At 56.3% G+C, this 13,527-nt stretch overlaps 3 protein-coding genes across 3 annotated transcripts; 2 read left to right on the top strand and 1 right to left on the bottom strand.

Moving 5' to 3' along the window:
* Positions 1–513: 513 nt before the first annotated feature.
* B0I36DRAFT_365136 (uncharacterized protein) lies at positions 514–1,260 on the top strand (the record flags this gene model as incomplete). The annotated part of the gene is made up of 3 exons (XM_046159092.1): positions 514–696; positions 1,065–1,127; positions 1,243–1,260. The coding sequence occupies 3 exons, from the start codon at positions 514–516 to the stop codon at positions 1,258–1,260; spliced, it is 264 nt and encodes an 87-aa protein (XP_046010815.1).
* Positions 1,261–2,432: 1,172 nt separating this feature from the next.
* B0I36DRAFT_146310 (cryptococcal mannosyltransferase 1-domain-containing protein) lies at positions 2,433–4,514 on the bottom strand. The gene is made up of 2 exons (XM_046148445.1): positions 2,710–4,514; positions 2,433–2,645 (listed from the first exon to the last, which is right to left on the bottom strand). Exons 1-2 carry the CDS (start codon positions 4,316–4,318, stop codon positions 2,572–2,574), a joined length of 1,683 nt encoding a protein of 560 aa, XP_046010814.1. The 5' UTR covers positions 4,319–4,514; the 3' UTR covers positions 2,433–2,571.
* Positions 4,515–9,262: 4,748 nt separating this feature from the next.
* Positions 9,263–10,639, top strand: B0I36DRAFT_247218 (family 18 glycosyl hydrolase; the record flags this gene model as incomplete). Its single annotated transcript, XM_046150290.1, has 4 exons — positions 9,263–9,312; positions 9,374–9,472; positions 9,528–9,586; positions 9,648–10,639. The coding sequence occupies 4 exons, from the start codon at positions 9,263–9,265 to the stop codon at positions 10,637–10,639; spliced, it is 1,200 nt and encodes a 399-aa protein (XP_046010813.1).
* Positions 10,640–13,527: the final 2,888 nt, after the last annotated feature.

Below are 13,527 nucleotides of genomic sequence, written 5' to 3'. Positions count from 1 at the left end.
AGGGGTCGAGTCGGGCCAGGCCAGGCCAGTCACTTGTGCTCCCCTCGCCGCCCTCGTCCATCTCCCCAGCCCGGCCGCCTCTGTAGCCGCCCTGCCCGCGCACGAGACGCAGGACTCGATACCGATGCCTGTTAAGCAACTCCTACACAGCCTTTGCCGTCGATGACTACACATTCAGTACCTACCTAGCTTAGCCTGATAAACACAAAGACTGGACCAGCTGAGGTGCCGCTGCTGTCAGGTGTTGATGCCCTGCCACGGGGACACACACCCCCGCCCCTCTGTCTTGTCGGTCGCGCCTTCCTCCTCCTCCTCCTCCTCCTCCTCCTGCTCCTCCCCTTCTCCTGCCTATAAGCTCCTGTCGCATTCTGTCGCCCGCCCACAACTCGCGTCGCATCTTCTTCCTCTGTGCATTTCCCGGCCCTCCAGTCTCCCGCGACCGTTCTCGCATCTTTTTTCCACCTCCCACCTAGCGAATCCATCAATTATCTAGAGTAGCCAGTCGCCGTCATCATGCCTCGCGAGGGAACACGTTCTGCCACCGGCAACTCGAAGCCGCGCGTCTTCCAGACCATCGACACGGCCCCGGCCATCAAGCGCACCACCGCGCCCAAGACAAAGAAGTCAACTACGACTCCCAAGCCCGCCGGTGTCAAGAAGGCGGCCGCCCCCAAAAAGAACGGCGTTGGCGCAAAGGTAGGGCTCTCAATTTCCGTGTGTTGTCTGATCTCCGCTCTGGTGTGCCCCGCGTGGGCTCGGCTCGCTGAGTCTCCAACAAAAACGACAACAACAAAAACAAAGGCAATGCGGAGCCACTTTCACCAGAAAAAGCTGTGTTCACCACCTCCTGCAAGCTTCCCCACCAAAAGAGGGAATAAAAAAAGAAGTAAATTGGTGGTGTTGTGCTTGTCCGAGAGAACGGTTTCTTCACATCTGCTGGGGGTGGCCCCCGTGCTTCACCAAGTTGCATCCTCCACTACAGCACTACATCTCGTCTTGCGTCGCGCTCTTCTCGCATGCTCTCGTCTTTTCATCAAGTCATTTGCTGACTTGCTTAAAATCAGGCAAAAGCTGCCGTGCACAAGGTCGAGGCAAAGGTTGGCAAGACCGAAGCCAAGACCAAAAAGGTAAACAACACATCCACCAATCTCTCACAATCAACTGCTCCACCCCATACCATTGCGTCGTACATATTCCGACACTGTACTCTCGCGACGACGATAGGCTGACAGGCCCTTGTAGACAGCGACCAAGGCATGAATGAACGAATGCCCTGAGAAGGACGCTTACATCCCCCTCCGCGAACTGCGCGGCGCTCCGCTCCTCGCATATTTGTTGCTTTTGCTTTCCTGATGCCGCAGTCTTCGTTTTCGCAAGCGCGTTTCCGCAGACAGCGTCTCTGGATTTAGAATGGCTGGGTCATGACTTTGTATTGTGCACGTATATACATATCTGTATCGTCGGGATTTCCTTTTTGTGGCGAGTATGAGTTGGCAAGCATGTTTGGGATCTCCTGCTAGTTTTTATCGTACTTCCTCATCTCTTAGTCTGCAAGACGACTGAATAGACAAAGTATTTGAAAACAGTTCACTGTATCATAACTTGCCATCACTACCTGTCCCTGACACACATAATTACCTTATATACACGATAGCTTGTAGCCCCAGAGACTTGATGCAGTTATCTCCGTATTACGGCCGGAAGGTTAGAACGACCCAAAAGCAGCACACGAGGACAAGAGCAGCACACGAGGACAAGCATACACATACAGACCGAAGCGTCACAGAATTTGTTACAAGAATCACTCACAATCGCCAAGTTTAATAGGTATATCATTATTGTATTAAAGCCGTCTCTTCCCTCTTTTGTCATCCCAGAGCCGCCTTGCCTCGGACCATCCGGCACGGAGATCAACGGAAGCTATGGGGATCTGACGGGAGGGACACAAGGGTGGGGAGGACGTATTGCGTATATCCATGCGCCATCAAAAAAATAATGTGTATATACATGGAGAATGCCCCGCGATGGTGGATTCTTTTTTTCCGGTGCAGCTAGGCAATAGCAGATAGGGTATCATGCGGAATTCGGGGTTTTGCGGGGAAATGGATGTATGGATGTATTCATGTGAGGGCTTGAAGGAAGACCGCCTCGTCATGGTGTGGGTTGGTGGTGACGAGTGACGAGGATGGTGCGCAGCCAAGGGGCTGGCGCTTGCTTCGCCGTGGTTTTCATTAGGATGTTTTGCTCGGAGTTGGCGGGTGAATTGTACAGGTATGCGGAATGGTATGTACATGGCGCGCCGAAATGATGGCAAACCTGCAGCCCTAGATCAAAGCGAGAGATCTACTGGTTTCTATTGCATCACTTGTGGCGTGTTCGTGATGGTGCAGTTGCAGTGCAGTGTAATACTGAGGTTTCCCACTCGTGATGCAATTCGAAAAATGCAGGAGGCAGCATGGCGTACCAAGGCGACATTGTCGAAGTTGGCAATATCGGGATCGCCAGGGACCGGGCCATCAGCAGAGCCGGCGGGCTCAAGATGGGTGGACGTAAGACTGCCCCTCAAACACACTAGGTTGGGAAGTACAACGTCTGACCACCAGGGATCTCAAAGTTCTCCCAGTTCTTGTCCTCGGTACGCTCCTCTGCAAAAGAAAATGGTTAGAATAGTTGCGGGCGTGCTGAGCACCAAGCGTGAAAGCGACCTACCAATTTGCAAAGCCTGCATCTCCCTCACGCCACAAAACATGCCGTTACGCGCTATACGATCCACGGTTTTCCAATGACCCTCATCCCCTTCCCCAACCCATATCTCCTCTTTGAAAGAATCGCCCTCCTGCACCGTCCGGTGCGGGTTGTGTGTGGGCAAGCCCAGCGCCGGCGAGAGAATCCGCTGCGGTATGCTGAATAGGCGCTCCCAATGTTTGACCCACGGCAACCACCCGAGTGTGTCGAAGTCGTACGCCACGCGCACGTACGGGTTAACATAGACACCAACCTCCTTGGCATTGTCCTTGCGTGCGGCCTGCGAGACGTCTGCCAGGAACAGGCAGCACTCGCATGCGTCAAAGAATATCTCGGGCTCGTAGCGGAAACGAACAGGTGCTGTGGCGTTCGTGGGGTCGTTCGGATCGATGACATGGCTACCAATGTCCTGAAAGGTAGGACTCGGAAGCGTGGCTTGCCGATTTTGGACATATCGAGCATCCATTGCTACGATGCCGCCCCAGCAGGAAGATACAGGCACAGCATCACTGCCAGCCACCATGGCGGCCCTCGAAATCCCTTGGCCAGCATTCGAGAAAATGGGAAAGATTGGCAGCCCGTTCGAGAAACCCTCGGCGTCCCGCATGGCGTAGAGATCGTAAAACAAGAAAGGCGACATGAAGTCGAGGCCGCAAGCCGAAAGGTACTGAGCTTTGCCGTCTGGCCCAACGTTGGTGCTGAAAAGCAGATTTGCAGCGTCCGTCGGTCGAAACGCAACATCGTTCATAAATAGGATCCTGTCGTACTCGACAATCCCGTCTTCTGTGTTGAAGGTATCAAGTGGCCGTAGAGCTCGATTCCGCATCTCTGAAAGGTATGCAAGACGTTTCAGTCGCTTGCTGCCATCCGGCAGAACAATCGTCTGGTGCTCAAAGTCGGACAATGGCACATCTGAATCGATGACGATATGATGTCGACAGCGAAGACGGCGCTTGAAACTCTCCAGTGCGGCCTCACCCTCTGGCCCGCTGTTGTTCTCGTAGATGCTGAGGAACACATTCTTCTCCCCAATGAGATGGATCAACTGCAGCAAGTTCGCACCCCACATACCGCCAGCCAGGTGACCGCCCTTGTCATACAGACTGATCGCGATGAACACCTTTTCGTTATGCGGATTGGCACATCCCGCGGGGGGTCTCGGCCCGTGACATCGCAATTCGAGATCTCCGTATTGCGCTGGTGGCTTGGTGTATGAAGACGCAAAGATGGGCGTGACGACAATGAGAGCGCATATTGCGAGGAAAAGGTATCTTAGCAAACGGCCGACAATGACCCAACGAGGCCTCCTGAACTTGCGACGGACATGGCGCGGGCGAGAACGGCACCATCCTGCAAAGCTGTCATGCCACCTTGGCTTTTTGAACGCGACAAACTTTGGCTCGTCGATATAGCCTTCGAAGTCGTCGCTGCAGACCGAGCTGGACGAAGACACCGTGGACGAGTATGTCCCGTGCGAGGCGGTCGATGATGTGGTGACGACGGCCTCAAGTGTCAAGGAGCTGTCGTCGAGGAGCCCAACAGACTCCTCATGCTCCGCAATGTTTCGAGGCATTGTCGAGGCCGCCGTAGGCGGAGAAACCAATGCTTCGGCAATGGAGACGACGTGGCTACGAGCGTGAGCTTTGGCGAGGCTGACCCATGTGTGTAGAATGTACGCCGAAGCCCGAGTGGAACAATTGCTTGAAGGCCGGGCGAACACAGACTTCTGCTATCCAACGCCCTCTCGGGAATTTGAACTCAGGGGTGAAAGCCGCCGCTAACCACACGCGGCGCACCAGAGCAAACTATGCGTTGCGCAGAGTGGTTGTCGAACCCCGAATGGGTAGTTCGCAAGACAAGCGTGCCCAACTGAGGTCGAGGAGACGATGGAGGGTCGCGGCGATGGTGGTGTCGAGGCAGGTCTCGTCGTCTCCGAGCCCGCAGGATCTTGGCAATGGGTCGGCCGTCAACGCGACAAATGGTCGGCTAGGAGCTGAAAAGGGCCAAGTCGAGGATGGCTACAGAGGGGAGAGGCGAGATGCGCCGAGTGCCGGACGGGGGTTTGTTGAGAGGCGGAGGGCCGTTGTCGGTGGGTGTTGGCCGGGGCGGCACGAGAGATAAAAGTGCGACGAGGATTGGCGACGAAATAAGGATTTTGGAAGCAGCGCACTGGCGGACGCGCGATGAAGGGGCTGTGATGCTGGCAGGGCACTAGTACGAGCTGCGCTGCGGCCATGCACACACAGACTGGGAAGGGGTAGTGGGCCCGCCACTGGGGCTTGGCGGCTCTGCAATTGGCGCAGCAGCTCCCCAGCCGTGGGGGCCCCACCCTTAGCAGTCAGCAGCTGCACAGTCCTGCACCATTGGCTCACGGTTGCGCAAGGCCGCCCCTGGTTGGCTCACCGACTCGCAGCAGCAGTCATCGTGCTGCAAGCAACGGATGCGCTAGGTAGGCGCGAGATGAGCCCTATGGAGTAGCTCTGGTAGGTTTGCATTGTTCCCCGATTGCGAAACCTGCTGCTCGGGTGCGCAATGGCGGCCAAAACTCTGATCGCCCGCCCCGATCTGCCCCTACGTCAAATGTTCTAAAAACAGCCGGCCGCCGCATGCTGTCAGCCCAGCAGCAGTCATGCCTCTAGCCTCACTGCCCTGCAAGGCGTAACTATGCAATAATCACCTGGATGCCCACCTCATTCAGAATTGCATGTGCCATGCCCGAGCTACGAATGTGCGGGCTGGGCCCAGACTCGTTCGTCGTGGCGGGATGGCGGGCGCCAGGCAGGCCCAGATCTCCACACGCCGTTCGTTTGGTGGTTGCCTGATTGCCAAGGCCACCGCTCAAGCGCGCACCTCCACCCACCAGCAGGTGTTGGTCCCCCAGCATCTCCAATGTCGGACACCACCCCGCTCAGCTGTCGCAGCCACGCCGCCTCCTTATCGTGGAGCATAGACGATTCTTGCAGTTCCAAGCCGATCATCGCTGCCTCTCTCGGCAGATCTATGCCTGCTCAGTCCTCTCTCCCGACACCGACGCCGTGGCCGTGGCCGCACGAGGCCGTCGCGAGACATCAATCTATGAATTCGTTAACAAGCCAAGCAGAGTCTTGGACACTCGGTCGCTGAGGTATTTGCAGAGGCTAGAGCAAAGAAGCAGCACTTCCGTCACGAGGCAATCATCATGTCATCTATGGCCCACAATGCCGTGCAACGCATAGCATGGCCAGGTTGGAATTTATCCGCCTCGGCTAGCGTACCCTGACGTCATGCCAGCATCCTTCCGCTCAGTCAACACCAGCAGTGTGGAGAGAAGGATGCAACGACTGAATTCGCAATGTGGCGCGCCGCCCGACCAGCTCCAGTGGTCGACATGTACGGGGGAGCGCAGGCCCTGTCGCAAGTCAGGGGCTCTCAGGAGCCGTTGCGCCGGAGCGTTGCAAACCCGATCTGGCTTTCAACAGGTGCTGCAAAGGATTTGCGGCAGGCTGACCTCAAGCCGTATGGAGAGCCATCACAACCAGCATTGCCAGCCTCTGCGGAGATCTCAGAGTCGTTGTGTTCCGTGAGACGTCGTCTCTGCAAGGCCAGGGAGAGCTTTCCGCTGGGCCAGACGCCATCCTACATGTCCCTTGATTCCTTGAGATGTCACCATGAGTGTCGGCATGTCAGAAGCAGTGGGCATCAAACAGTGCTTGCCCTGGATGATACGATGTACCTTTCGCAAATTCAGGCACAGGATTGTTCCTCATTGTCACGCGAGCTTGTCGAAACCACCAGGGCATTCACAAGTATGTAAAATGATACTACCATCACACCGCGAGGCGGCTGTGGTACTGTGCTACACGGCATCTTGTAACGGGCATAGCACATGAACGTCCAGCATGCCGGAAAAGGCAGCGACTTTCTCTCCAATGCGTTGGTTATCCATGGCTGCAGAGCTGGATACTGACTGATAACAGTCATTGGTCTCGTGCTATCAGTCACATGGCCCGACTGGGTATGCCAAGGACACAAGATTGCTCACAATGGCCAACCGCTGAGCAGCAACGCTGTCGACCCCAGTTGCATACGATCTCGCAACTTGCAACGTGCTGCTCTCGCCGATGAGTCGGTTGGGACTGATAAGGCTCCGAGCACATCTCTGAGGCTGGACGCCAAAACCAGCTTATGAGAGGCCCCTCGGCATAATCTTACCAATCGCAAGAGAGTGTCAACGTGCAAAGGTCACATCAGCGAATCAGGTGTTCACGAAAGCAACTCATTAAAGAGCAGACAGCAAATTGATAGATGTTGAGCTGCCGTGCTCGCTACGATGCACGGGACAGGCCATCACGCGAGCGGATGGTAAATGACCTCCGCCTAGTGCCCAGCACGATGCTACCCAAGAGCCAGATGATTGCGACTCTGCAGCATAGTCGCCGACGAAATCCCGTCAAGTCACGAGCCGAGGGCGAGTTCACTGATAGATGTTTGGCCATGGTGCTATCGCACGACCCCAGCGCCCTTAAAGTGCCCCCAAGACAATGTTGGGTAACGTTGCAAGCCATCGGTCACCAGCACGGCAATCAATGTGGAGAGGCTCCAGCTGACTGGAATACACTTCAGGGCCTTACGGGTCCTGCCGCACCTAGGATCATGACAAGCTGCACACCACCCCTCGGCGAACTGAGAAAGCAGCTGCCCGGGGGTGCGTCCTCTTTTTGGGGCGCATGCAGCTTCCGTGCTGGTGCAGGAGGCTTTGCCAGGGTTCATGGGTGAGGCACCCGTTAGGGCACTCCGTTGTGCTTTAATCATCCGAAATGAGCCAAACACATTGCGCCATAGCTTGCTGGCAGAAATCACGACCTAAGAGATCGATAATTAACGTTTCTGGCCCCTGACTGGCCGCGCTGGGATGCACCCTGTGCCTGGGGATATGCGACCTCTCATCCACCAAGGAGGTTTGCATGTTGTGGCCCGTGAAGCCCGTTGGAAATTGGTTACTTGAACTTTCTTCTGTGACCTCGTGGCAGACGTACGATGGTAATTACCGGCGTCCCGGATGAGTTCAAGCACGCAGCACCAGCGAGAGTCAGGGGTTTCAACTATAGGGTAGGCGAATGCACATTGGAACAGCAGCAGCCGCCACGGCGCGACGCCATCTTTGGGCTGTCTTATTTTGAAAGACAAGGGAGGTGAATGAGGCAGTCGAGGAGGCGTGCTGTGGGGAGCCATGCCCGACTTATACCACCCATCGCGAAGGTGGGGAGCAACCCTGCAACGACGACACCCCAGGCCGGGCCTCGTGGCACGTCGAATCACAAGAGCCATGCCAAACGGCAGATGGGTGCCCTTGTCCCTGTGGCTGCAAACACCCTGCCAGCCATCGTACATTCAGTTGCCTTGCTCCCAGCGGATTCCCGAGATTGGCCCCTCGGGGCGGGCTGGCGCATCGCTCAATCTCTCCTCCCGTCCCAGCTTACTTGCGCATTTGTGGGTTTGCGACCATTACAGAGATCCTTCCGGGCCGCATTCCATTCGACGACACGTGGTGTTTTCACGCCGTGCTCAAACCCGGGCGACAGCTGTGACGGTGCACGGCAGGATCAGATTGTGCAGCACGGCAATGGCGCTTTTCATCTCATCCTTGCGTGGCTCGGGGCGGTACGGACGAATTCTGCGCGGCCGCATCCTTGTCACACAGCCTGTCTGGACCTGCGGCTCTGTCGATCATCATGGTTACCTCTGTCCAAGCCTGCATGGGTGTGTGTTCTACGCATCGTGACACTCCCACCTGCCTACACTGGAAAAGGAACAAACTAGTCGTCACAAGCAAACACCTCAAAATGCAGACACTGGTGCCAATCTCAAGGCTGCCGAGGAGGGGCAGGGAGCGCGGCAATGGAAAATGGACCCCCTTTTTGGCATCTTGCTTGATCCAAGGCCCCGGAGCAAGCGCAGCCGACGAAGCGCAAAGGCCCTTTTCTCAAATGGCCCATTCGCCCGTTGGCAACGTTGCTGTCCTATTCCGGGAGGAGCTCGACCTTGCCCCCAGCACGGCTCCTCCACTCGGACGAGGTATCGTGCAGACCCGGCTAGGCCGCCTCATCTAGGGATCGCGCAACACGCTGGCCCCCTTGGCTGGCCAGGCGCAACACCCCTAGTTCGCATCATGTTTCACTTGCTCCATGACTTGGTCCACGCGCAACTCTAAGCACAACCCACGTTGGCAGTGCTGGTAAGGAATGAAGTCCGCAGCAACACCAAATCGACCAGGGGGGTAGTGAATGTTGGTGCCCTTTTGCTATATAAGTCGTCAGGGCGACTCACCTCATCAAAGGGTCTTTGTCTCTCAGCTCCTCAGCTCTCTCGGACAGACGCTCCCAAGACTTCATAACTTGACGAAACGCACTCGCCGCTGATCCATCATTTCATCCCTTCGGCTATTCACTCCTTGCCTCGCTAGTTGAGCACCATGAAGTCTACTCTCCTTACCGCGGCGCTTGCGCTGCTCACTGCCTCGGTTGGCTTGGCCAAACCCATGACCAAGAAGGTCTCTGGTTTCCAGAATACTGTCTACTGGACGAACTGGTAAGACTGCACCCCAAGCACTGCATAAGGACCTCACTACAAAACTGACAACGATATGCAGGAGTGTCTACGCTCGCCAGTATCCGCCACAGAAGCTTCCTGCCGACAAGGTCAACCAGGTCCTATACTCGTTCATGAACGTCCGTGCTGACGGTACTGTGTAAGTCACGATGACTTGTACAGAGCTACCACTGAGTTGAGACATTAACAACAAGCCGTCTTAGCTTCTCTGGCGACACGTATGCCGATCTCGAGCAGCACTACCCTACTGACTGTAAGTCGAGCAACGGCTGGTGACTGTTCCTATGTGTCAGTCGCTAACATTTCTCCCGCAGCGTGGAACGATGTTGGCAAGAACGCCTATGGCGCTGTAAAGCAGCTTGGTCTGATCAAGAAGAGCAACCGCCGCCTCAAGGTCATCCTCTCTATCGGTGGCTGGACTTGGTCTACCAACTTCCCGGCCGTTGCCGCTTCCCCCACAGCTCGTGCCAACTTCGCCAAGACGTCTGTCGAGCTGGTCAAGGACTGGGGCTTGGATGGTATCGACATTGACTGGGAGTACCCGGCCAGCTCTGCTGACGCGGACAACTTTATCCTTCTGCTCAAGGCCGTACGCGCCGAGCTCGATGCCTACAGTGCTCAATATGCCGGCGGCTACAAGTTCCTCCTCACTGCCGCCGTCCCCGCCGGCCCATCCAACTACAACATCCTCCGTCTTGGGCAGATGGGCCAGATCCTTGACTACCTCAACCTCATGGCGTACGACTATGCCGGCGGCTGGGACCTTGCCCACACCGGCCACCAGGCCAACCTGTACCCCAATCCTTTGAACCCGGATGCCACCCCGTTCTCCACGGACCGCGCCGTCAATGACTACCTTGCCGCTGGCGTCCCCGCTCGCAAGATTGTCATGGGCATTCCTCTTTACGGCCGCGCATTTGAGGGCACCAGCGGTCTCGGCCAGCCCGCCACCGGCACCGGCCAGGGCACCTGGGAGGCTGGCGTGTACGACTACAAGGCGCTCCCTCTTGCCGGCTCTGTCGAGAAATACGATATAGTTGCTGGCGCCTCGTACTCGGAGGACACCTCTGCCAAGCGCATCGTGTCGTACGACACCATCGAGAGCGTCACCAAGAAGCTCGGCTTCGTCAGCACCAAGGGCCTGGGCGGCACCATGTTCTGGGAGGCGTCTGGCGACCGCACCGACTCCAAGTCCATCATTGCCAAATGCTTCAACGACCAAGGTGGAGATGCGACCATTGATCAGACTCAGAACCTCCTTAAATATCCAAATTCGACCTACGACAACATCCGCAACGGTCTGTAGACGACAGTCTCTCCGTCTAAGCAATGGAGTGTCATTCTTTTGCATTGGCTCAGGCACACGCGTTCTCTTCTCTACACTCGCTCTTTTCGACATTTCCGCTTCATTGGTTTCATTTTTGATGGCATATGGTTTAAAAGCACAGTAACGGCACAATGAAAGCATACAACAACATGGCAGGGCCTGGCGCTGGGAACGGTACATATCTTCCTTGGCGGCACTCGCCCAGCGCAGCATCCACTCTCTGCAACATCCTCTTGCAACGAGCGGCGCGATCATCATTCATTGGAACAAGACCACTGCCCAGAATACACCTCGTACGCCGGCTCTTCGCGAGGACCTAGGCTACACACTTACACATGAGAATTGTGGATACTTCTGCTAGTCCAGCATATACGCCATTACACAGACGCCACATACACTACACACCACAAACAGAGACATTTCCATATATACAACAAAGCCTGGGCACACCTCCCCCAGCCATCCCAAGGTATTCCCATTGTCTCAACCTGGATATCCCGTTAGGGGAGGGAACCCGGCACACCAACCAAGGCGATCACACTGTGGCCCACCCAACATCGAAAGTGCAAACAACCACACAACAAGTCACTTCTTCTTCTTCTTCTTCTCCAGCCGCGTGCTAGTAGTAGAACTAGTCCCTTCATGGACGCTTTCTACGCACGCGCGAAGGGAGAAGAAGGAGAAGAATAAGGAATTTGATACTGAGACCTGGATATCATTTGTATCACGATCGCCTGTTCCCACCGGATCTAAAGCATCCTTTTGTGTTGCGACTGCACTTGCCTGGGGACCCAGGGAAGATCTGTAAGCACTGCCATGATGGCCTGAAACTTGACAGAGGTGCTTTCTCTTGCACGCGCAAAGTGGTGGACTAGAGTAGAAGTGGATGGATTGGTACCAGGACTCGGACCTTGGCTTTCGGGAGGGGGGAGGGGGTGGGTTGGTTACATTGGGCACACGGCGATGGGTCGGATCATGCAAGACACATTTCTGGTACTTCTCATTGTGTGGCGCACGCATTCTGTCTTTCTTTACATATTCATTGCACATATATTCAAGTTGTTCACCTTGTGTACATTCTAAGGGTAGTTCGGGATGGGGAATAGGACTGTCGTTTGGGCGAAATAATGCTCCCCCTGGAGGTTGTCATCTCATGACTTTACACGTGAAGTCATCCCACACTTGCAGCGGCCTGACTGACCGTGATGAAATCATCTCGTTAACAACGCTTAGCGAGATCCCCACATCACGTTGATTCTAACTGTGAGGCTAGCTCCTCGTAAGCGAGGAGAGTAAGAATGTCTCTCCATGACTTTATGCGTAGAAACACCTGAGCCACGCAGCCGGCCGACCCAGAGTTCGCTCCTCGGCTTGGACTTCCCCTTCTTCTTCTCCAAGGCCGACAATCTATGGCTGAACGGCGGTGACGCATCTCGAGGCTGACTTACCACACGCGGGTCACACGCAGGGGCACAGCACGGCATGAACATAGCAGGACAGGGCAGGGCGAGCCCGGCTGAGGTTCATATGAAACATTGGTCACGACATCGCGGGCGCAGTGCTCATAGGTAAAGAACAGGAGGCTGGGACGGGCCCGGGCACAGCGACAGCGACAGCCTCACGAGGTGAGAGAAGCCAGCGGAGGAGAGAGGGAGACAAAGAGGAGTGGACGTGACTTTGTCCCAGCCTCTCTCTCGTAGCCGTCATTGTCTCGAGGGTCCGCGTCCAAGTCGTACTCGGCGCGGGACAAGGGATGACGGCTGACATGCCCGATGGGGCTTGTATCTCGGCTCATCTAGCTTGCTTGCCTGCTGCTTGTTTGCTGTCTAGACGCCTCAGCCGGGTCTGGGCCGGCGGTCACAGTTTGTGTGTGGATTTGTGGCTGCGTGGTTGATCTATGCCGACGCCAAGGGGCCTGTGTCGAGCGGGGATGACTGACTGATTGACTGACTGGCTGGCTGCGTGTGCACCGGTGGCTGTGCATCGGACATGTATCAATGGCGTAGAGGCATTGGCCGGCACTGGAATGTAAGACGCGATGGAGGCTGGAGGTTTTGGTGCCGCAGCCTTGCTTTGAGCTTGGCTGCTTGCCGGGGCAAGTGTGGTCTCGGCGAGAGGCAACAGCCAGCCAGCCAAGGGGGTTTGGGAAATCTAGTGGATAACTGAGTTTGGACAAAAGCGCAGACTGCTCTTCGTAGAACCCTATCATAGGTTGGGTATTGGGGCCACTGCCGCCGTGGTTGGTGAAGGCGTTACGTATGGCGACCACCAAGGTTGTGGAAAGGGATCACAAGCAGTCGCCACTGTTCTGGAGGGCTGCCGGTGCTCTCTGACAGGTGGTAGCATCAGCGATGAAGTGACCAAATAGCATAGCATGTTGTAAGCCTGCTGGAGGAAGGTGGTGCAAGCGAAGCATCTCAACTGCCGGAGCATGGGATGGGGGGGGGGGTGGTGCATGTGGATGGAGACGCGGTGGTGGTGGGGCGCGACCAGGGGGCCAGGCGAAGCTGCTCAGCCCGGCTTGAGGAGGCTGCGCTGCGCTGCGCTTGAGGAGCATCACGTGAGAGCGCGGAGCCGCGGCAGGCGGCGCTCGAGGGCGTGCCAGCCAGTCGCAAGCTCAAGAATCTCTGCCCGCAACACTCCGCGAGCATGCCTGCTCTGCTCTGCTCTGCATTGCATTTGCTCCTCCCCGATCCTGCGGCGACATTCGAGGCGGCCGCAGCAGCAGCAGCACAGCGCGCGGAGACAGCCGGCCCGCATCCGTGTCGGCTCGCAGTGCCCGCCCTCCGGCCTCACCCAGCACTCGTACCACCGACGACACGCCATGGAGTTCTTTGAGAACCAGGTGGGCGAGTTCCGCAATCTGC

This window comes from Microdochium trichocladiopsis, assembly GCF_020744255.1.
Source record: "Microdochium trichocladiopsis strain MPI-CAGE-CH-0230 chromosome Unknown B0I36scaffold_7, whole genome shotgun sequence".
Taxonomy (NCBI): domain Eukaryota; kingdom Fungi; phylum Ascomycota; class Sordariomycetes; order Xylariales; family Microdochiaceae; genus Microdochium; species Microdochium trichocladiopsis.
Note: the sequence above shows the minus strand (reverse complement) of the source record. Positions and strands in the feature narration are given on the sequence as shown.

What these genes read in the sequence shown, in the direction of transcription:
- B0I36DRAFT_146310 (XM_046148445.1), bottom strand. Translation starts at nt 4,318, where the DNA reads ATGCCTCGAAACATTGCGGAGCATGAGGAGTCTGTTGGGCTCCTCGAC. An exon ending in GATGCAGGCTTTGCAAATTG is followed by an intron (nt 2,646 to 2,709) that starts GTAGGTCGCTTT and finishes TTTCTTTTGCAG; the next exon opens with AGGAGCGTACCGAGGACAAG.